Source organism: Aphelocoma coerulescens, chromosome 1A (genome assembly GCF_041296385.1).
Source record: "Aphelocoma coerulescens isolate FSJ_1873_10779 chromosome 1A, UR_Acoe_1.0, whole genome shotgun sequence".
NCBI classification, from domain to species: Eukaryota; Metazoa; Chordata; class Aves; order Passeriformes; family Corvidae; genus Aphelocoma; species Aphelocoma coerulescens.
In genome coordinates, this window is record NC_091014.1 from 34668658 (window position 1) to 34693163 (window position 24506).

The 24506-nt window shown below is 40.3% G+C and overlaps 1 protein-coding gene across 1 annotated transcript in view; it reads left to right on the forward strand.

Annotated features, from left to right (window-relative positions):
• RASSF3 (Ras association domain family member 3) overlaps nucleotides 1-23485 on the forward strand; it is a 53322-nt gene extending 29837 nt beyond the window's left edge. Inside the window, exons 2-5 of the mRNA XM_068998516.1 lie at nucleotides 17238-17345; nucleotides 18792-19059; nucleotides 20136-20251; nucleotides 20631-23485. Of these exons, the coding sequence (XP_068854617.1) occupies nucleotides 17238-17345; nucleotides 18792-19059; nucleotides 20136-20251; nucleotides 20631-20780 (642 nt within the window). The 3' untranslated portion in view covers nucleotides 20781-23485. The remainder of the gene's footprint in view (nucleotides 1-17237; nucleotides 17346-18791; nucleotides 19060-20135; nucleotides 20252-20630) is intronic.
• Nucleotides 23486-24506: the final 1021 nt, after the last annotated feature.

The window sequence follows — 24506 nt, forward strand, 5'->3', positions numbered from 1 at the left end:
CTGCCTAGAGCAGTGTCTGGCAATTGATAATATTATGTGCTGGGGAAGAGTAAGAAACAGGGCAATTATGAAGTGGTGTCCTGACAGAACACGCTTCTAGCCTCTTTGATTTGCAGGCTAGGTTGTTTTCTCCTGGGAGTTACCTGGTTGCTTTTGTACCCATGTAAACTTGTAACATCCCCAGAGTCCTGTTACATGGAATTCCACAGATCCACTTGCAAAAACCACTCTGCCTTTCTATTTTTTTTAAGTCTGCCTCTTATTGATGTTGTTGGAGTAGGATTCAGCTCTGGACTGAGCACCCATGTGCAGGTGGTGAATGCGAGTGTCTCGCTGACAGTGTTGGCAGCACAGCTAAGAGCAATTCTGCTCACCACTAAGTCAGCCTGTGCTTTGGGACTCAGTTGCTTAAACCAGAGGTATCTAATGTTGTCTTGGGTACTGTTGGATGTGTATCCTGCCCTATCTCCTGTTGCCACTTGCTAGGTTGCAGGCATTCAGCTAAACCTCTGACCTATCTGCCAGCCCTGTGCAGGCATCTTGGATGTGCTAGGATTTCTCCCATACGGCACTTGTGTTTATCTGGTGGGATTGGCTCCTCTGTCTTACTGCATCACCTGGCATGGGAATTAAACTGTTCAGGTGTTTTGATCAGATCAGTGTCTCGTGTCCTGTCCTGTCCTGTCTCCTGCTTTGCTCCCTCCTCTGTGTAGTAAGAATTGTCCTCTGCTTCTGATCTGGTTAGATCTACAACTGTGACAGACTTCTGCATGTATCTCACATTGCAGAGAACTTGTCCTGCTTGTGTTTGCTTTGCTTGCAGATGTGAATGTTCATGACTCAGCAAATCCTAATAACTATCAGGTCTTGAGTCAGCTCCCCTAAAAGGAGAGAACCTGCCATTAGCGATCATCTGTGGATATTTTTGTACTTTAAACTCCTATTCAGGGCAGGGGTAGAACCTATTCCTGCCAAGCCAAATTCACTTGAGAGGTTCCTCCTGCTGTTCCTTCCTTCTTTGCTGGGCTCCTTCCAGGATCTGCAGCAAGGGCTCTTACAGACCCAGCCTCACAGTTTCAGTTGCTTGATGAAAATATTGCCACAGAACACCTAAAAAAGCCTGTGTTTGCAAGTGTGTGAGGAAAATAGTGCTACGTATAGTGTGGAGAATAATATACTGATGGTAATCCATAAATGAATTAGTTTGTTCTGTAATTCTGTTTAGTTGTTGATGGGAACAAGTCTAACAATGCTGCTCAAAAAGATGGATGCATTTATTTAAAGAACAGGTGGACCTTGAATTGAGCAACGGTTCTGAAATAGTGCTAAATGCATCTCTCAGCACGTGGTCCTGACTTGCTGTGCCTGTGGTAGCTTCCCCCACTGGTTCCCTGTCATCCTCCTGGACTCCACAGCTTTCCCTTTGCAGTTGCAGCTGCTCCAGGGGCAGTCAGATGAATTTCTGTCATGGACAAACACACCGTTTCCCTGCAGCTTCTCCCTCTGCTGCAATGGAGCTGTTTGGCTGGAGTTTTGAGAGAGGGGATAAATGTCTTCTTAATACGTAATGTTGTGAACCTTGGCTCAACCTTTTTAACATTAGTTGCAGTTGTGATCAACTGAAAAATGTCCGTTGCCATCTGTGCAATTTCAGTTAGTACATGCTTGTATGCCACAGAGGTAATGGTTTGTGTTCTTTTAAAATAATATTTTTAAATTATTGTTGCAAATTTCACACTTGGATGCGTGCTGTATTTATCTTCTGAAAGCATTTTTAGTACCTTTCCCTAGCTTTATTTTCAGTGAAATGTACTTAAACCCATTACTTAGTGGTTGTGTTCAAGTTCATAGTAAAGCTTATAGCCTATGTTTGCTCATTACTTCACTTCCAAAGGGCACACAATTAAAAACTCCTAGATTAAACCTCATCTTAAAACTACGTTGTGTATTCATGGCAAAATCTGAACTGGCTCTTCATTCCTGGTTTGAGTGCTGGAGTGAAAAATATGGACTTTTCCCATTATCCAGCTGCAGAGACAGTAAATTGGAGGCCTCTTAAGGGGCCAGGTGTCCCTTGGCAGCATTTTGATGTCTCTTGTTTCTTATAAGTAAGCTGGATATTGGGAGTTTCTAGGTCAGTCTGGGTATGGGGAGAGTTGCGTTCTGTTATTTATAAATCTAAATGAGCATTGCTGTGCTCCTTTGGCTGCTCTTATGTTAATCTTTAGTTTTTAATTTTGTTCAACTGGATTTGTTCAGTGCTTTTTTACTTCAAAACTATGTAGTCACTTCAACAGCTTGAGTCAAGACAGCAAATATCAGCGAGGGTTTGGACAGAAAGAGAGATCACGTTCTGCAAACAGCTGTTGTGGTGGAGGGTGGCGGTAGCCCTTTCAGTGGGAGTAGTCTTTGTAAACTGGAGCAGTCAGATCTGGAAGATCTTGCAATGTTAGAAAAGTTAATGTGAGAATCAGTATTCTAGTGCCAGAATTCCTGATAACTTGGTATTTCAAAACATCCCATTAAATAGATGTATGGGACTCTGTAAACTGAAACACAAGAGTGCTGAGGTTATGGGTGCAGGGATAATGTTTCCTTGTTCTGTGTAAAGTTTAGAAAAGGTTTGATAAGCCTACTGTTTACAACTGATTTGCAAAGTATTCCCAGGAATGTACAGTTGTGCTGGCAAATTATTCTCTTAACCAGTAGTAGTTTGCAAAGAGATCCCAGAGGGAGTAGGAGTGTAGTTATGACCAGTCCTAATACACAGGAACATGTCTCATGCTCCCAGTTTGTGGGCAATCACTGCAAAGGGCTGGCAATCCAGAGCCTACCAGCGGGGAGCCTCTCTTCACCCACTGGCCCTGTCACCAGCTATAGCAGTCAGTTGGTCATCTACCTATTATCTTTTATTAATTTATAAAAGACTCTGCTTCTGTGGTGAAAATTACTCTGTTTCCCTTTTTAGTGACAACCCCTGAACTAGCTAAAACAAGAGCATGACCCTTGGTGATATTACATCTGCTGGTTTACATGCACATGAATTCCCTTCAAAGCATTTTGAGATCAGGTTGGGCACAGGTATTCTGGTGGGCAGGAAAAACAGGTAGTGGTGGGTGGTGGTCTCCTGAGACATGCCAAGCAGGAGAGGAGGGGCAGTGGGGTTAGTTCTGTTGGAAAAAGTACATTATTTCCAGCCCAGCTTCATCCTTTACATCTTGGAGCATGGAGTTGTGACTCTGGTGGCAGGAGGACAACACAGTGCAGGGTCTGCACAGTGTCTGCCCCCCGTTAGAAGATGTGGAGGGTACTTTGGAAAGCCTCATCCCAGAGCAGGCTTTTTGGCTATCCTGTGTATGTGCTGTGCAACCCAAACCACCACATGGTCTCAGTGGGAGGGTGGCTGGAAGCAGGTGTGCTTCATTTCTAGTATAATTATGTGGCCACATAAAACTGCTAAGGAGTACAAAAGAGGAGAACACGCTCTCCTTATGTTAGCAGTAACATCAAGATGTTGCTGGTTTTGATCACTCTTTCCTCAGGACAGAACTAGACTTCTGACTCGCTAGAAAGGTGGTATTTCCTAGTCTGGTTAAGCCTATAAGATGTTTGCAAGTCTTGTTAATTGTTCAATGATGTAAATTAGTTAGATGTATGAGATTGAGAAATTGCAAACAAAATGCAGATTACTGAAGCAAAACTGGAAGGTGTGGTGGTACCTCAGGTTGTATACCCTGCAGCATTATCTTTTCTTAGGATCGCTTGCATCCTTTGTAGTTTGCTTGTTTAGATTGCCTGTGCCCTTTTTATGAAATGCTGAAAAGCTGTGTCTGGCTTCTTCCCGCTTTGCATCATAAAAATTATTTGATTAAAAGCATGTAGTAAGCTTCCTTTGTTCCTTGTTCCTCGTGTTTCTACACTTTGATGTTGCCATTTTTTATGAAAACACATCTTTCCTGCATGTGTGCATATGTGGGCATCAGTGTGTCACCTTAGCCTGTGTAAGTAACTACACTGATTTTCATTAATTTTTACTAATTAATAAATGAAGAATTCTGCTGATTTCATTAGGAATTCCTGATGAATGGTCCTAATAATCAAGGACTATGCCATTTGGAGAGAACTTCCTTATACTTGGGATACCTTGTAGTTTTTGTGTAAAAGTGACGTTTACTACTATGCTACTGTAACTTTCCATATTGATAATGTGGGTCAGAAGTGATTGTTTGGATGCTAAATGAATGCATTTAAAAAAACTGAATGCCTTCTCTGTACTGTTCTGTTGTCTGTAGTTTCCAGGTCTGCTCCTTGTGTTATAATATCGTAGTGCTTGCTAGGATGCTGCACAGGGGAAACACCCATGTGTTCTTCTCCCCCTTCCCTACCCTGTGCAACCAGGCATTACAGAAGAACTTTTTATGTGAACCCTCAATGTTTGTCGATATGAAAAGTTTTTGCTATCACATTATGCAAAGGTAGAAATTTGTTTGAATTTCAGTGTTCTGACAAAATTGCCTGTACAGGTTTGGAACAGAAGAAATACCAAACCTTTAATTAATTACATGTTTGATTGAGGTGTAAAAGCTGAGGCCCTTCACATATGGCAATTAGAGAGGTCTTGTTAGCGGACTTGTATTATATATGCTCAGTGGAAGAGTGGATGTGAACTGACTGGTCTGATTACACGACAAATGCTTTTGTGTGTGTCACAGGTTCCAGATACATTCTTAATTTTTCCAGCTCTCAAAAAGACTCCACTTTAATGTATAAAGTGTGCATGTCTATATTTGTAAACTAAGAATGGCTCCTGTGATCTATAAACTTCTAATAAGATAATGGTATAACTTAGTAACTTAACAACTGTAAGTTTAAAGACAGGCAAATGCTTTGTTTCCAGTTGGGTGATGGTTTTTTGGTTTGGTTTTTATTTTTTAACTTTTATTTTGATCTCCTTTTAAATTATCTGGTTGCATGCTTCATTTTATTGGCTAAAACCATGAGTTCTCAGTATTTTCTGTTAAAGTACAGGAAATGTTAACAAAATATTTCAGATACTTTTAATAAAAAGGCCATTGTGATTTTGCTTTGAGAATTTGTTGTTTATTTGAGGAAATTTTGATTGTACTGGTTTCTTATCTGATGCTTGCCCATAAGGTGACCCATCCTTTTCAGTGTGTTCTGTCTTCTGCGTGTTTTCTCAGAGGGTGTGATAGTACTGACTATCCTTATTCCCTCTAACATTAACAGGGATTTTTTTTAAAACAAAAAATTCTACTCTTCTGCTTCCACCTGAAATGCCTATCAGTTCTAGCAGATCTCATACCTTCAGAAGCTTCATAATTACATTTCCTGAAGCAGAAGTCAGGCTTAAGGAAAGGTGGAGTAGCAGCAGTGCTTCCTTGTGCCTGTAACATCCTGCCCATAAAAGCAGGGAAATAGCTGTTTGGAAAGGAAAAAAGAACAACTTTTTGAACTTTCTGTTGTAAAGTCAACACATTCTCCCATTTGCTGCTTAAGAACAAAGCATGTAATTATTTTCCCCCTTCTCTGGTTTCCTGGTGGCCATTCTCCAGCATGGCAAAATAACTTGTGTTTGGAGTCGGGCCATAGCATCAGGTTGTAAGCAAGCAAGCCCTGTTCTCCAGTGCAGCCTAATTGCTGTTCTCCTGACCTTTCCTCAGATGGAGAGTTTGTTTATCCAGCTTCTTCAGTGAGATATTCATTAACCATGTTCTGAAGTCTTCTGTTCACACCTTCCTGGAATGCCTACCAGTTGTGGCCTTCTACTCTGTTCTCTCTCCACTGTGTCCTGCCAGTATTGATCTAAACACCACTGGTATCACCCTATTCTTTTGTTGATGTTATTAAAAAAATAAATGTTTGAGTGTAACAACTGTCCTGTAATTCTGAAGTGATTCACTGCTACAGAATTGTCTGCCCAGATACAGAAGTGGTGAGTTGATGAGAAAGGAGCAGCATGCTCACATAAGCACTGGAGATGTTAGTGGTGTAAACTGTCTGCTGATACATGGCACCAGGCTAGCACAGTGTTTGGGTAAGTTGGGACCTGTGCCATGAGGTGTTTATTGCACTGTAGTTCTCTCTTGCTGCAGGCTTGGTTAATGCTTTTTTATGTTATCTCTGTTTTTTTTTTTTTTTTTAACCTGTACAAAATTAAAACCCTGGCTTTCCTTTGCTAGTTCTTCTGTTTTCAATTTGTTTATTTTGTTCTTTTTCACCTGTAAAAAGAAAAAAAAAAACCTACTTAAGAAGGAAGCCTCCTGGATTTGTGGAAGTCACCTGCAGCCTTGTAGTGATTCTGTTAGTGGGTGAGGGCTGTGACAGCTGACACTGGTTTCTCAGACAGTGGTAGCATCTAACAGAGAACTGGGCATATGGCTAAAAGCAGTCATCTTTAAAATTGTCTCAGCATGAGAGGCACCTGAATTGATTTGTAAGAAGTTAATGTGTGTGTGTGTGTATTCTGGAAAACAAATTCATACTGAAACTGGGCAGCAAGTATATTTTTGCAAAAAGGGTTGAGACACAAGATGGTGGCAGTTTTCAATTTTTGTAATGGTAATAGTATGTTTTGTCTTTCTTTTTAGAGAATGTAGGAGTTTTGAAGACACTTGTGCTTTTGTCAGTCCCACTCTGCTTACAACTGAAGTGCTTGGTAGCCTTAAATGTGTGTGACTGATAAAATCCAGGTGGTAGAAAAACGAGACTGAAACCCCTCGGAAGCAGGTTATCATTACCATGCTGATGAGTTTATTCAAGGCATAATCTTACTGACTCGGTTGGTTGGTTTCCTCACAATGAAGCAATCTGAGGGTTGAGTACCATCTTACTGGTGTGGTCTTGAGGTCACTGGGACATGGGCATTAGTGGGTGGTGCCATGGGGCTGGATGGCTAAGGTCCAGCAGCCTTTTACCAGTTTGTTCTCAGCTAAGCCGTGGATGCTCTACTGCATCCCTCATCTGCAAGATCAGAGAAATAAGTTGAATCCAAGACTGGTTCAAGCCTTTTATTTTCTTTCTTACTGGAACAGCAGTCAAATCTGAGCTCTGAAGTCATGATAAGTTCAAATTGAATTCCAGTCAAATTGAAGGAAGGTGGAGAAAGAACTGGAAGGTTTCAGTTTGCTGCAGCCTTGAGATAATTGCCTAAGAGGTTTTGGTTTTCATTTTTCAACATTTGACCTCTCAAGGCTGGAGATACAAAATAGAGGTAAATCCTATCATTAAGGTCAATTTAAGTTTACACTACAGTGTTACTTGGTTGCCTACTTTGCCCCCATCCATTTATCTTTCTTGAATTTTTGCAAGATCAGCTTAGGGAGTAGTAGGTAAAGTTGATGATTGTATTATGCTGCTTTAGAAATGTCTTTTGGATACTATCTGATTTTTAATGTGGTAATATAAAGGCTATACAGAAGGGTACAGTCATTACAGTTTTAACTGTTAATGAAATGTGTCAGGTGATATAAATTTTCTGGAGTGTGAAAGAAGGAGGAAGTTTTTCATGCAGGCCAGACTGCAGGGGTGCGTCCTTTGTCTGCACTGTGAAATACGTAATTTGGATATCTGTTGGAAGAGACTGGTTTTTAATATTTCTGTGGAAGCTGTGTAGAGACTTAATTGCACAAATTGCAGTGAGACAAATAGTGTTGTAAAAATACTTCCTATGGACTTACTTAATGAAAACCTAACTTGTTTTGAAGTAGAGCTACAGTCAGTGTGAACTTTATTAGGTTTTGAATGGGATTAGTTTTTAGCTCTGTTTTGTGTATGTGTGTATATATATATATAGCAGCAGTTACATAAGTTGACTGTAAATGCATGTGATGGTTTTATCATGATCATATTTAACATACTAAGAAGATATTTTTGCTACTTTAATTAGAGGTTGTGTATGAGCTTTTGAGGCCTTTCAAATGCAGACTTCATTTGAAAAATAGATGTACTTCCTTAATTTTGTGGGGGTTTGAGATGCATGTGTGGTAGAGGAGGGCATTTTTCCTTCAGAAAAGTTTCAAATATGAGTTCACCACCAGGTTGATAGAGACAGTAACAGTGACTTTTTGAATTTGCAGAACTTTATGTTCTTCAAACAAACTACTACATCCTCCCCATGACCATGGAATTTCTTTGAGAAGGCCATTCGTTTTTCCGAAGATTTTTTTCAGTGTTGTGTCTGTGATAAGGGAAAACTGTCAGAGTTGTTCTATATTCAAAGAGCCAGTGTGTGATGTTTCCTAGATGAGAATTGTTAGTGTGCATTTTTGAGGTTTGTGTTTTTTATGTGGAACAAATCCAAACAAAAATGACTTGGTTGATGGGACTGTTGTGACCATGTGCAGGCTCACCATTTCTGTCTAACACCAGCCCTAAGGCTTGGCCTGGTTATGAAGTAGTTGTTGTCTTTTCTTGATACAGACAGGTTTTGTCAGAAGGTTTTAAAAGTAATTTGGTGACACAATCTTAGAACTACCCAACCAAATCCAGGAAGGGAATGTTGCTCTAAAGATAAAATGGTGTTTGACACACTTGGCAAAAGCTGGCACATCACCCAGCTTCTGCTGAGACAAGGCCCACGACTGAGCTTGCTTCAGACTGGGAAGTGCTGGCAGTAAGCCTGGGGAGAAGACTCTATGCCTTGGCCTGGCATGGGGCTTGCTTCCCCAGGAATGGCTGGGGGGTTTCCAGTGTTTAAAGTAAAATGTAGATAGTTGCATTTGAAGACCTGGGAGGTTGTCATTGTAAACCACCTCTTCCTACCCTGTGTTGGATGGAACATGTTGGATTCTTGCATTGCAGGGTCACATGCAAATACTGTGGTGTAATAACCCGGAGCCCTAATGTTACTTATCTGTTTCATCTCTACTTGTGTTAGTACCCTGGGCTTCAGACCATACTTAACCTTCAAGATATACTAATTAGTTTTCAATACAATATCTTGTATAAGCTCATTTCCTAATGGTCTTTTAAAAGCTTGACTTTGTTGTACAGGTCACAGGGGCTGGTAATCCATTTTAGTTCATTAAACATCTTATGTGCTTAAATAGCCAGCAGTTAAAACTCACACTTTCTGAAGAGGAGACCTGAAGGAAATGATTTGCTGTCTGTGATATTTCTTACATCTAGTTTTACTAAAATTTGCAAAACTGAAACGGCTGTTAAATGTTATTTAAATCATGTAATATATTTCTTTAAAAATATGTCATAGTATGGAGAGGGGAAAATGTACAAATCTGTGTAAAATCTGTTGTGTCTTTAGGGACAAAATCTAATGCTAAGCCTGAGTTGCTATTATTTGTACAGTTGGTTTTCACTTTAAACAGATGACAGATTTTTTGAAACTGGGTTGCATGCCAGTAGTTAAAGTACAACCATGTAGGGTACGACAGGGTTTGTAACTAGGGGTTTTCAGAGGTGAGGTCATGATGAACTTAAATGAAACTTAAGCAGCAATGTTAATGTCACCAACAAATATATTCTGTTTTCTATCCTTACTTCCACAATGCCTGAATATAAACTGTGTTCATGTTGCCTCTGTTTGAAGGAAAATAATTTGTTAAAAGGAATAAAGGGAAGTTACAACTTTTGTTTTGTTTCTCTGCTATTTAAAAATATTCATCATATAAACATCTGAGTGTTTACATCAGAGGGGGCAGACAGGAGCCATAATGTTTTACTTTTTCATTCATTGCTTTCATTAGCATGCCAAATCACATGGTGGTACTTGGGAAAAACTGAAAATAGTCAGAAAGTAACAAGTATTAATTGTAATGCCTGTACCTTGTAAAATTATGATAAAATTATAAACTGTGGTGTTGCATGGGGATTACTTTAACCAGTATGGAAGGGAGACCACATTGCATCATGGATAAAAGTAAAGATTTTTCATAGATCTGTAGCATACAGATTTATAAGCAAAGAGCATCTAAGCTTTGGTGCACCTATGTCACAAGTTCTGTCCCAGTCTGGTCCCCATATCCCATTTTTGTGCTTAGTCACCCGGCTGCAAAATGACTGAGAGGATGGAGCAACTACCTTAGGAAGGACAAAGGAGTTCAAGGCTTCTCACTTTGGAGAAGGAACAAGAAGGTATGTGTGACTGTGGCTTACAAAATCACAAAGGTGATAAGTAAACTGAATGTGAAACTTGGGTTTACCAGCTCCTGCCATATTGGGATTGAAGGGCACTCAATGTTTTTAACAGAAGTTATCTTCTATCTTAGTAGAAGATCAGCTTAAAGCAGATGGCAGTACCTCTTCACACTGCAGTCATGAGTTTCTGGAACTTGCTGCCACAGGAGGTGTAGAGACAGGCGGTGTTGGCAGGTTCAGAAAGGGCTTATGTGCATGCATAGGCACCAGACCCATAAATGGACACTGAACAGACTCGGAAGGGAGGTGCCGTCTGAATTCCTGCTTCCACACTTGTGGATGCCAGCAGAGAGGCTGCAGAGACGGCTCACGTGCTTGCTCGAAATAGCCTTTGTTTTTGCTGCTGTCAAAGGCAGAATATCAGGCTGGATGCCCTGTACACCTGACCTGGGAGGGTGCCACTTCTCTTGCTCTGTCAGGGGTTTATGGTGTGGGCTGTTCTTGAACTCTCTCTGACTGTCAGGATAATTGTTCAAGACTCAGATCAGCCGAACCTGCTTAGAAAAACAAAATCTTTTCTTGAAAAAGAGACTGCTTCCTTGCCCTGTGTGCCACTGTGAGAACTGGATCTCCCTGAGTGCAGAAAGCAAAAGGTATTACAAGAAGATAGATTCTTTTGCCCATGTCCATCCTGTGAGAAAAATTCCCCTTTCCCTGACCCAGAAAGCAACCTCACCCTGTTCAGGAAGATGCAAACATTTCAAGGTTCAGCTATGTGATAAGGTCAAAGCCTTGAGGTACCTGGATGTTAATGTTTCCTCCTGGCTGCCCTGCCCCTAGCTGGTCTTCACATCTTTATGGCTACTGGTATCTCTGACTGGCTGTGAACAGTGTCTCTATTTGGTGAGTCTCAGGGTTTCAGATGAAGGAAGAGCACATATCCTGAGTTCAGGCTTGCCCCAGGATAGGAGAGATTGCTGTCACTTGGAAAGCTGCTCTGCTCTCAGAAGAGTTAGGATGAGGGAGAAGTAAGATGCTTGTTTCAAAATAGTTTAATTTCAAGGTTTCAGTTGCTGTCTTTCCTGTGGGAATGCTAGCAGGCAGTAGGAAAGAGTGTTCTTGCTTGTAGGAGGAGTAACAATTGAGATCAGAATTCCCTTTATTTTGTTTCCTGTATTCTCTGTTGGGCTTTTTTGTTGTTGTATGATAGCACTGTTAGCTAAATCCTTTCTTTAATGCAAATGTAATGTAAATAGGATGCACTAGCTGAAATTTTTATGACTAAACAAGACTTTTTAAAAAAATTTATTTAGATTAGTCTGGATTTCTCATTTTCAACCTCTCAGTGCTTTATTTCAGAAATTTCCAGCCACAATTTACAGCAAGATCAGGACATCTTCATTCATCTGACTGAATCATGTTCACTGTGTGTGTGTGATTAATGTGAAACATGAGAGCTGAGATAGGGATTGATGTGTCTTTAAAAGATTGCTTGAGTTCCCAGAGGTCTTTGGTTCTTCAGATTTCTCATAAAAATGCTTTATATAAGTTCCCGGGATAGGTTTAACCTTTTGTTCATTATATTTTCCTATGTCTTTCAGGCTGAAATATTAAAGAGGAACTTTAGTTCTCCATTCCTCAAGAGATGCTAATTTCTTAAGTTTTGTGAAAATACCAGGTTGGATGGAAGAGAGAGACCTTTTATCTCTCCATGAATAGAAGGCTACAGTAGCAGTTTGGGGAAACCAGGCATTTGACTCAAGGCAAGGATCCTGAGGATACAGACTTGATGGTTTTGGAGTTTTCTTTGTTTGTGAAACTTTTTCTCATCCTCGTCCCATAGCAGCTTGTAGCTGTTGAATTTATTAGTGCTTTCTTACTGCATGCAAGACTAGGCTTTGGCAGCAACCGTGAGACTTAGACTTCCATAAAGCCCCTGATGTGATGTGATTCTTCTTTTTTTGGGACCACAACTTGACTTGCAGTTCACTTTAATTGTAATTTGTGCAGTTTTAGTTGTGTTTCTTGAGGATTCATGCTGAGCTAGTCTCAGCTAGGGCTTTGCAATCAGCATAAATGTTACAAAGAGAGCGCTGCTTCTCGAAACATCTGTGCTACAATAAATGAGATGAGCATGGGGGGTGGAGGCGATAAAGAAAAATCATTTTCTGCTCTTTTTGTTGGGAGGAAGCTCAACTGTGAAGAGGCATTGCATCATGAGCTCTAATGAAAGACCAGCTATTCCCCTTGGGAAAATGAAAGCACTTGCCTCATTTCCCTCTTAGGGACAGCTGTTGCTTAGGAATTTAATTTGAAAATGAAATCCTGCTTTGGTTGACCTGAGAAATGGCTTTAACACAAATGGCTGCCAATGGTGTGCACTGTAAGTGTTGTGAAGGACAGAATGATTTTCTTAACAATTAATAGCTCAGACTGGAAAAGCAGTGCTTTAGACCCAGATATATCTGCACGGATTCTGATGTATTCAGCTGTCACCTTGGGACTAGTTTTTATCTTTCCCATCTTTGCTGGTCTGAGGAAGTAGCAGATCACATTAGCGTCAGGGAATGGAAGGAGACCAGGAGCTCTGATGAGGAAAACACTGAAGTGGGCTGGGAGGAGAAAGGGGTGCTGACATGGCAGACACATTACCAAGAATATAATTTGGCTAGGTGATGGAAGAGAACCTAGCTCAGGTTCAATTCTATATATTTTATTTTATTTTTACAAGAAATAGCATGGAAATGTTTGTGCATTGTTTTATAGAGAAGGTTCATTTTTTCCACACTAGCATCCAGAAGTGCTATATGATTAAGCCTAGGAACATCTAGGTGTTGGTTGATGGAAGAAGACCCAGTGTGAACTGCTCTGCTGGTTGTGTTTATACTTGACTCTGCTGCTGTGACATATGCAAGGATCTGTGGTTAGGAAACTCACCACCAGGCCTAACTTTTGAAGAAAGGTGGTTTCACAATTCCTGACATACAGCTGTTCTGAGGTGCGTGCTGGGCGTTTTGTAGGGAGTCGGAGATGAATCAGCTGCATCTGAATCAGCTGCATCTGAATCAGCCTAGAGATTAATCATGCTTCCCTTGTGCCTCAGCAACACACTGACTTTGAGAAGCTGTGCCCAGTCTCACCTCCAAAGTGCTCTTGCTCCTTTGTTTGAAACAGCTGACTTAGGAGTAATTACTTTACCAGTAGTCCCACCCTGAGCAGGTGTAGCTTCAACCACTTAGTGGCCATTGCAAGAGCAAGATGTCAGAAGCACGTTGTAAAGCATGGTAGAGATGACTAAGTATTACTGTTGTATTGGATGACTCAAGGTCTTCACAGGTAATAAATTTACCTGCTGAGATAACAAAGTGGAATTTGATCTGCTAGACAAAAGCAGAGTTAGCAGGGGATGGCTTTTAGTGGGTCCTGTTATGAAGGACCTGTTATTTCCTATGGGAAATGAGTTTGCCAAGTCTTCCTCTACCCACCTCAGTATGCTGGTCAAAGAAGACTTACTTTAACTTCCAACATGGCTAGCAAAGCTGTATAGCAAAATTTAAGTGCTAATGTATACTGAGAGCAATTCAGCTTCAGGAAAGTTGAAAAAACCAGGGAAAAAAACCTGTATACCATCTTGTCAGCTTCTCTTTGCATGTTGGTTAAGCATAATTAGGAAAATTAAAAGACACAGGTGCCTCAAATCTGTGTGTCCTGCTTAATGATACTCAGAGTGCACCTGACCCAGTGAATCATGGCGGGCTGAGGCTTTCTTGTTCATAATAAACCCAGTGAGTTGTTCCTTTGTTAGCTTTCTGTTGACAGCAGTCATGTGGGATTTACTGTCTCTGCAGTCTGTGTGACAGCAGTGTGGTTTTCTGTAAGTCCTGGTGTGTATCTAGTGAGGAGGTTTTCTTTGCTTGGTTGAAGCTGTGCCCTGATGAATGAGTAGTTGGAGTGCTCTCAGCTTTTTTTTGGGGTGCAGGATGGTATCGCCAGAATAATTCATGAAGACCTCGGGCTTAGGTTTCCAGTGGCATCAAGTTCTTTCCTCTTCTGGGACATGTCTTCACTTTTCACTGCCTGTGGTCTTGATGGTGAAAGATGGTGGAGTAGGGTGAAAATGGTGACTGAAGTAAACATAAACAGCATTTCTGCCTATTATGTATGGTATTTTTATTGAATGATTTTGGGTCCATTTGTTTGTTTTAATCCTAGTAGTCCTCTTTGTATTCAGTTCAGAGGTTTGCTATGAACTACATGCTGTTAAAATTAATTGAGGCACAGGCTTTGGTTGTTTAGAAAATGAGTTAGAGGTACATTTGTTGGCAGAATGCTTGCTACAGAAGGAGGTAATCCCTGCTTTTGCATAAACACACAGATGTGTTTTTTGTGGGCTTAATTAAGCTTTGCCAAAATTGTCCGGCCTCTAGTGCTAGTGCAAGAAGGCAGAAATTTCTCTGGTACGTTCAAGTATGGAATCATGTCTGACTCATTTGAGGGAATGACAGCTGCCCCAGTGATACCTTGTGGCTCACAGCTCTATAGTGGAGCTGCACCTGAGAAGGCTGACTACAGGGGCATGACCAGGGCAAGCCTGTGGGAAATCAGCTGGCTTGGATGCTGTGCTTGGATTTTGCTTGTCGTGCCTGGTTTCATGGCAATCCCCAGGATTAGAGTGATCTCGTGGGGTGGTGTCTTTTCTAACCAGATCAAATTTCTGTCATTTTGGGAGAACAGACGTGTATATGAAAAGTATCCTATGTGAAAATAGGAGAAAGTTTCTTGCTGTCTGTTTATACTTACTAATTCACTGAGGTTTTTTTTCTTGCTCTTTTTTTTTTTCTCCTTAATAATGCATACAGATAATTTCCTAGCTGTCAGCCTTGTGAGCTTACCCTGTGCCATTGCCATTAAAGGCAATAGGTTCTTTTTGTCACCTACAGTTATTAAAAGTTGTTTTTGTGAAATTAAACCTTGAGGTGCACAGAAGTTAATGTGAAGTGGTTGTTTGTTTGTTTATTGTTTTTTCATAAACTAAGGTTGATGTTTCAACATACATTGAGTTTTTTTCCTCTTTCCTGGTTCGTGTTTTTGCTTAACGATAATGGATGTTGTGGGTGACCTCAGTAATCATGGTGACAGTCAGCTCCAGCTGGGTAGGTACCTGGCTGAACAATCAGAAATTAATTAATAATAAACATTAAAGCTGAGGTGTCCAGTATTGGAAATTCAGTATCAATACTGTTGGTAGATTGGAGAGATATGACCTCTACAATGTGCTTGCCTGAGGTGAGTCTTGGCTGGTATCCATGTGAAGGAGTTTGTCTGCACTTACGGGGAATGTTGCAAGTTAAAGCTTGGGTTCTTGAAATGTATCATACAGATGTAAATAGAGGCCTGCAGGCTTTCCTGTCCCTTTAGTATCCGCTTTTTTTCCTTTGTGTCCACTTTGTTTGCCCCCAAATAGAACACTATAAAGCTGAAATAGCCTTTGGAGAGATGAAGTGGGCAGTTTAGATGAAGCTGTGTCTGTCTTTATTATGACAGTTTGGGGGAGGGGGAAGATGAAAAATAGAGGGGCAACAAGGCTTCGTTTCTCTAGGGAGAAGAGAGATTTGAATTCTGAAAATGTTCAGTAATTTGGTATTTGTAATATAGTAGGTGGTGTCTGGCAAGTGTGCAATACACAATCTTAGAACTGTGTTTAAGGAACTAATGGCAGAGTTGTCTTTCACTGGTGTTCCTTTTTTGCCTCAGTTTCCTGATTTTGGAATAAAGGTATGTTCTCTGTGGTATGCAGGAAATCAGTATCTGAGCCCAGATCAGAATTCAAGGTTTCTGGCTTCAAGTTCTCCATTCAGACCACACCTTTCTTTTTATAGCTATGGGAAAATAAGTCTGCTCCAGCATGTCATTTAGTGAAATGCCATATAGGAAAAGCAAAACTAAGCCTAAAAGAGCTAAAAATATTTGATTTTAAATTAGGAGACACAAAAAGTTCAGCAGATTCTTTCTGGCAAGTGGAAGCTTACAATGCCACAGCAGATGTGCTCATCTTTGGGGTCCTGTCTGGCAAACCTGAAGTGCCTGCAAAGGTGTATGCTGAGTTGTGCTGAGTGGTGTCCAATAGACTGGGATACAGGACTGGCCACTGAAGTCAGGGAAGTCCTTTCTCAGGATATGCTCCACTGGAATGTGTTTATGAGGACAGATGGAACTGTGACTTGGTTTGTCCATAGGGTGAAAGTGTTCAGGTGTTCTCTGAAAGCATCGAGGTTCTTCAAAGCGTCTCCCTTGTCTAATTGAAGCCTTAAATCATCAAAGCTGAGAGCTGGAACTCTTTCATACTATATATGGCGTTTGTGCTAGTGGTGGAAACTGGAGTGTATTTATAACACTGGTTTGCTGTGGGAATACAGACTGGGAACAAATGTTTGTTTGGAAAAAATCCAGTTCCAGGGTCGTCTTTTACTGCTGCACGTGAAATCCATAGCAATCTCATAAAAGCAACAGTTGAAAAATCTTAATAGGCCTTCCCCATGGAAAAAACATGCAATTGGTGTAACATTATGTATCTGGAGAGTTACTTGCAATGGTTTATGTAGTAGGCAGTGACCCTGTGTGTAACATCCTGTCTGTCACATTGGAATGCAGGGATGCCATCGTGTTGTTGGCACACGCTGGGATTGTCAGGGTTACTTGTTAGGACGTGCTGCTATTTTCAGATGTACTCCTCATTTGTTCAGAAATACCTATTTGTGCCCCAAGTAATATTTCATGAAAATTTTAAGTGTTCTTAACAGGATGGCATGGCACTGACAGGAGGAAATCAAGCCATAAAATGAGCTGAGCTGTTTTGCATACTGCTGCAAAATATTAGAAGGAAAACAGTTGGCAACAAAAGGGCACAGGTGTCTTTGGCTGTGTTGATTAAACCATCTCCCTTCAGTCTGAACGTTCTGTTTGATTTGCTTAATGTGTTAATCCTTTCTGTTGCTGCACAGCTAATTACTGTTATGTTGAGCCTTTGTGGAATAATTACCATTTGGAGTAATAATGTTCATATCCAAAATCATAAAATAATTATTTTTATTTTTTATTTTAAAACTGCTGTCTTGTTTTTGAAGGATGTTCAGAAGGAGAGAGAACCTCACATTTATCTCAGTAAAGAAGAAGTTAAAGAGAAGATACAAAGCTACAATTCATCTGTCACTGATAAATTAAAGATGACCTTGGTAAGTTTTGCATAGGATTCCTGTAATTTTTAATGCAAGCAGTTGAGCTGTAACTTTGTAGTGCATTGTGAATTGCTTTATTCTCAGCATCTTACATATGAAACTGTTTTAATGATTTTTTAAGTGACATTTCCTTAGATCTGCAAATTAAATCTCATGTCTGAAATGCTTTTTATCCATGTAACTCTTTTATATGGATCAAAAAAAACTGTTGTAAAAACAAACTGGTGTAATTTGAAATGTGTTTAAGGTAAACTGTCAGCTGACACTAAGGTGAAAATCTGTCAGAATTTTCTGACAAATTCTGAAAATGTTCAGATGGTAAAAATGAAGGTATATTTATCTTGTTTCTGCAGATAAATTTTTGCCAGATTTCTTTGATAAGGATGCTCAACGAGTGATAAAAATTAAAACACTCAATATTTATTATAGGAGACTTAACTTTCAGAGTAGTCATTTCAGCATGAAGAGGCTTTCTTCCCCCTGTCCTCAAAACAAAGACAGTACAAACTGGAATACATAAGACTCATAATTTCCAAGGATTGTGAACCAGGTCTGATATTCAGTCCAGTCTACTCAGGACCATACTAATAAAATTCGCATCTGTCTGCTTCACACGCTGTTATTCAGTTGTCATGCTGTCCAAATTTTCTAATACATGACATATTCCCATGGGTGTATATGGAAATTTTGAAATTCCATTATATCCTAAACCATGTAAGCATGACTATGTACTGAGAAGATCTTTGTTACGTGTTTGCATGTGGATCAGGGCTTACTATGCCTAAAACCAGATTGTCAAAAGTTTTCTAGCTCAGTAAGGTTTGATTTGCTTTATTATTTTGTCTTTCAGAAGAAACTGGAATAAACAATTTCAGATGTTGATTAGATTGGCATTTATTCTGGGGTTTTGTCTGGGGTTTTTTTTTTTTTGGTTTTGTGGGTTTTTTTGTTTTGGTTTGTTTTTTGGTTGGTTGGGGGTTTTTTTCAACATGATTTGACCTTCTAAATACCTCATACAAAGTTGACAAAGACAGCTAAAGTGTGGGAGATAATTTCTGTATTTTTGCAGTAAATCTGTTGCCAAAGATGGGTGTTAGTGATCTTTTTCACTTCATAGCTCTCTTCTAAAGTTAAAACCTATCACTGTTATGTTGTACCTGTTGCTTGATGAGGTCCCAATATACTTAGAATTCAATGGTTATTATTAAAAAACAATTAATACTCAATAGTTATTAATAGGCAAAATTAATATTCAGAAGATATACCAGAAAGAATAACTGTCTGAACGACCACAACAATACCTTTCCTATGAGATGTCGTGTATTGCAGTGGTATTTAAACTGCGTTCACCACAGTGAGCATTTCCATGTGGCTGCTCCATTGCTGTGTCACAGCTGGTCATTGCTGACGATGTTAACAGTTCAGGCCTTTCCTTCCCTGCAGAACGCAAATGGGATTTACACTGGCTTCATCAAAGTGCAGATGGAACTATGCAGACCCATCACTGTGCAGTCCTCCCAGAGCCAGGGCAGGTGTGCTCCCAGCAACACGGAGACGGCTTTTTACTTGCCGGACGGCTGCGTGAACACCCTTCACATCAGCAGCACCAACACTGTTCGGGAAGTTATCGAGGCCTTGCTCAAGAAGTTCTTTGTGGCTGACAACCCTGCGAAGTTTGCACTTTATAAACGCTGTCACAAGGAAGATCAAGGTATAAGCTGAGCTTGGGCATTTTGGTAGTGGAAGGGTTTGGGGAAGAAGTTGTGCTACAGTAATACTTGAAATAAGCCAGGTGGAAGAACTCAGATACATGGGGGTGGACAATCTTCCTACTGTGTCTTTTTTCCCTATGCAAAGTAGCATGGTAAGACAGCAAAATATCTGGGGGTATTTGAGGATAATTCATCCAAGACAAAGTCACCTGCTAAAACATTTACACAGATCTCCTGTGCTTTGCAGTCCATCCTATTTTATTTTATGCTCCCTTCTCAGACCCTACGTTTCAGCTGGCCTGATACACTGCAGAGTTGTGAGATTAAGTTACAGGACAGGTTTTTAAAAAGAAAAGGTGTCTGTGGTGCCTGAGGTACTGGTGCTGGCAGACCGCTCTCAAGGTGACGACCATGGGCACATGTGTTGTGCTCCTGGGTGTTAATGCACATGGCTCTCCCTGGGCACTGGCTGCTGTTAGGGGTTTGTTCTATGTTGTGATGGAAATACCAGAAGATGGAAAAGGGCTTTTTTAGGGAAAGGTGCATTTTACTGAAGTTGTGTTCTTGCATTTAGAATCCACCTTCTTTCTGTGGACATTGAGAGCAGTTTCAGGAGTTCAGATGTTTCTGGCTGTCAGGCAGGCAGAGTTGTCTTTTAGACTTTGTGTGTGAAATTTTAAGTGGAAAAGGTATCTGAACAGGAATACACAGCTCTGATGTTGTAAGTGCTTAAATAGAGCAACAGATCTGTGTGTTGTATATTTTTCTTGTGGGCTTTTTCCCCACCCCAGCCCTGCACGTATTCACCTGGTGTACTGTGTTGACTGGAGGCCATTTCATTCCTGTGTAAGTGCAGTGTTGCACTGTCACCATCAGTCAGTGCTCAGCTCCTCCCTAAAACTCACCACTCTAAACCAGGCTGTAGACTGATAGACAAACAGTGTGTAAATTTTGGCTACACATGCATCTTTCTGAAATCTTCAAGCATTAGCAAGCGTTAGTCATAGCGTCAGTCGTTCCAAGTGTTTGAAATGTTGCTGGTAAAGATGATAATTACTGTGGTTTCCTTCTGCAGTTTATACATGCAAGCTGTCAGACAGAGAACATCCCCTCTACCTGCGCTTGGTGGCAGGCCCCAAAACAGAAATGCTCAGTTTTGTTCTACGTGAGCATGAAACTGGAGAAGTCATGGTATGTCACACCCGTGCTGGGTCAGTGTTTGTGTAACTTCGTGGATGAGTGGGCTTCTGTTTGAGCTGTGCTGACCAGACAGTTCATTTTTTGGAAGCAGACTTTTTTCCCCTGTTAATTTCCTTTGTGCCTTTGTGTTAATTTTCTTTGTGCATTTCATTTGTGGTTAGATTGACCTGTTGTTACTTGCAGAAGAAAAAAGCAGTTTAAAAGAGTAAAATATTTTCAGATGCCCTAAGATTTGCAAGGAAGGCGCCTGATACTGTTTCAGTTGGAAATTGTCTACAGTGTCTGAGACTTTGTTTAGAAATACTGTATATATAAAAGATTTATGTATTTTCTGTTTGTCTCATCCATTCTTTGCTCTTTGTCTTTCCAGTGGGAAGCTTTTAGTATTCCTGAACTGCAAAACTTCTTGCGCATACTGGACAAAGAGGAAAATGACCAACTGCAGATCTTGAAGAACCGCTACGCAGCTTACAGGGGCAAACTTGAAGAAGCCCTTCGTGGGGTGTTGAAACCAGGTTAAAAGGGGGCCAAAGGACTCTCAGGAAAACGTGTGCTACCAAATGTCAGTAGAGCATGCCAAACCCAACGTACAAAGAGCAGCAGAGAGTAGTTTTCTTTATTCAGAAGACGGTTTTGTGATGCCAGGGTAGACTTAGTTCCATAAGCCAGGTCACTTAGCATCTTGTACCCACAAGTAAGGGATTCTGCATGTTTGTACATCAGTTTGCAACCCTCTGTGTGCCTAGAGAGTTTCCCAAGTTATCTTGGTGCAAGCTGTGAAACTGTAAGCAATTTCCTAGGATGCTATAAGATTTTATGTTTTTTTCTTCTTTGCTTAATGGTATCTTTACAAGTAAGGATGTGCAAATTGATAATTATTAAAGCCATTTGGATGAGAATTAGTAGGAGCACTATCTTAGAGATGAAATTGATTTGCACTACCTTTCTGTTTTCAAATAGTTACTGTATAATTTGTGAAAGAACTGTTATAGGTGGAAGGCATATGAGATCTTGTGGTTTGTACTGTGAAATTTGTGGAAAGCTTTAAAGTGGTCTTTCTGAAGAAGGTAAAGAGAAAGTTGAAGAGAAGGCAAGAGTTGGGGGAGAAGAACTCTTAATAGCTGACAGAGGAGGTTTTAAATGAAAATAGTATTTACACAGAGGATAGTTAAAATACTAATTCTACAAGGTTAAAGTTTTAGTATGTTATAATATTGTGAATAAGTTTTATGGTTTTTAACTGCGTAAATCCACACTGGAAAAGAAATAAAGATAATAGAAATAGTGGGAAGGAACGAGAAGCAAAAGCTAAGTAAGAATGGAAATGGAGCTGCACATACAGGTCCCTTTTGGAGAAGCTGGTTCCATAAAGGCATAGTCAGGGTTTGAAAAGTGTTGCAAACCTAAAAAGCTGCTTACTTGAATTCTGAAAAGTGGTCCATGTCTCAGATAACTCTGTGAGAAATACCCGTCTAGCGAGGGCTCAGACATAAGCTGCAACTACAGATGCGCTTGGTTTTTATTGTAAGTCAGGTCTTTCCTCTGGCTCAGTGACCCATTTTTAGGCTGGATAATCTTGAATTATCATATCTAAAAGACAGAAATAGCTTCCTCTGCTTCTTTGTTTGTTAAAGGCTCAGTCAGGCAAAGAAAGTAGAATTTTGTATTCCCGTTTCCAGCCCAGCAGAAAGGTAATATTTATTGTCTGTGTTGGTGACTGAGCTTAGTAACTCTTGCTTTTAATAATTCAAAAGGTTTTTTTCTTATGGTTTTTAAACTCTTAATTGAAAGACTGATTACCAAATTCTGCAGACTGCTGATTTACTTGATTTAAAAGTAGGAAAAATGTAGCAAGAAAACTTTTTACTTTAGTGTAAATATAGTTCTTGTTCTTTCAGAGTTATTTATCTAAAAAAGCATGTTCAAAAGAAACCAAAGAAGTGGGTGTGCAATAGAAGCATGGAAGCATGAGGCAGATTTGAGTGACTGATACCGTAGTCATTATCATGCTGGAGAGGAAATGAGTTGTATACTGGGGGCTGGGGGAGTGGAGGAGTGCTAAGGATTGAGGAGCAGCAGAAGTTGTGGTGGGGTTTTTTTCCCCTCTGTTCTTAATGTCTTAGTTTTAAATTCCCAAGGAATTGTTAAAACTTTGGTGACATCTAATGGATACTGTGTGAAACTCCAAGATGCTTCTGTTCTTCCCCTTAATTTTATGTAATTGTGCCTTTGTTTCCTTTCCGTAGTAAGATTATTTTTAAAACTCTTCACAAGTTTTTTAGGTAAAAAGAATTTGCAAGGTTATGAGACAATCATAATGTTTTAAAGGGTTAAGAAAAATTAAGAGTAGGACTAACTATAAAATATATCTAAGGCATATCTTGTTTGTTTTTTAATTTCACATGTAACATCGTAGTGCATGTGTGAGTTAGTAACATTATCCTCAAGTGAGACACTTTATAATGGTTCAGGGAATGCTTTTGTGTTTTGTTACAATTTGTTTTTCTAGGAATGCAGCAGCATGTTGGTGGGTATTCTGTTAACATCCTAATTTATGTATCTGCCCATAGCTATGTAATCATTGCATAATTGCTGTCAATATTGAACCATTTGTTGCTCAGATTTAAACACTGTTTGAGTTTTAAAGTTGAGTATAAAAATATGTGAATTTTGGTTTTACTTGAACTAAACTATCAGTCTTTTTAAGTAGGCACATCTGCATTTACTTTAGCCAAAAACCTCAATCAGTGTTGTATGCACTATGAGTCTTGATTTGGGGTGAAGGGGATGGGGGTGGGGGACCAAAATAAACTTTTAATTTTGTCTTAGTCCACAGTTAATTATTGTAAGATGTCGTGTGTGGAGTTAATTTTCTTCTTTTTTGTTCTACACACTGGCGGTTACAGCAGCTTTAATTTAAAAGAAATGGTCGTGCCTGGTCGGTATTATCTTTCTTTAATTTTAGCATCAAATTGAACTGTCAAAGCTTTTGTTGCAAAACTGTTTTCTTGTCACTATATGATGGTACCAGAATGATGAAATGATGAGGGAGGGGAAATGCAGGGAAACATTAAAATGTATGTCTTTAAATACAAACATTTAAACTATTTATAATTTTAACAAGCTTAGTTTTATTTTTGTAGGGAAGTTTTTATTCCCCTTAAAGTTATTACTGAAATGGCAAAAAAAGTGATGGTTCCATTATTAAAGTTGAAGTTGGCAATACTTCGGTTACGTGACGTGTGTCTGGTTTTTCCCTTACCTGACGGTGTTGTGATCTCTTTGAGGCCAAATGGATTTCCTTGTAAAGCAGCAGTAAGGCCTGTGGGCAGACACAGCTGGCCTTTAGCACAAATTAAGGGTTGCCTGGGAGAGAGGGAGGGAGCTGAGGGTGGCAGGGCTCACGGAGCTGACCCCTCCATAGAGGGGAGCGCAGTGGTGCTGGGTGGGACAGCCCAGGGGCGAGTGGTTTCCTTCTGTTAAAAACACCTTGCAGAATGAGGCCAGTACACCAAGGCTGGAGGTGATACCCTGGTCTTCCCTCCCCAGGAAATGCTTTTCACTCCTTTTTATCTTTAGTGGTGATTTAGTGGTTTTCTTTGGTAGCATCCATGTTTAATTTTCCGGTTACTTATTTAGTGTTTCTTAAAAGTGGTTTATTCCTCCCTGATTGAATTGGTAGGAGGGAGCTGCTGAGCTGTTTGCTTTGGTCTCTTGTGGCACTTCCCTGGGCACTGTGGCTGCACAGCAGAGGAGATGGCAGTTGGCTCAGCCATTGGCTTTGAAGGCTGGTTCATGTGAGACCTCACAGCTTGGTGTGTGCCACAACCACATTAGGGCTATGTTTGCACTTGGTAAGGGCTGCAAACAGCAAATACTTCAGCACTCAGGCAGGGTGGGACGGATAAAAGCCTTAACGATACTGCAGTCAGTGAAGCTGCTGACCACACAAGTGACTGGGCTCTGCCTGTGGCAGTTATGTACTACTAGAAATACAACTCAGCAAAAGAAACCTCGTGTGTTTTGGTGGTTTGGGGACAGAATCATCCACCTGGAGACTGACAAGTTCAGTGCAGAGGCAGAGCAGGACAGCAGCAGTGTTCGTGGAGCAGTGGGGCCACTCCTCACCATGGCGGGGATGGACAGATTGTCAGTCTGCTTTGTCTTCCTGCAGGCCAAATTTTTAGCACTCACATTTAACATTTACAAAAAACCCCACCAGACTCTGTTCCCTTCCTGCCCTCCT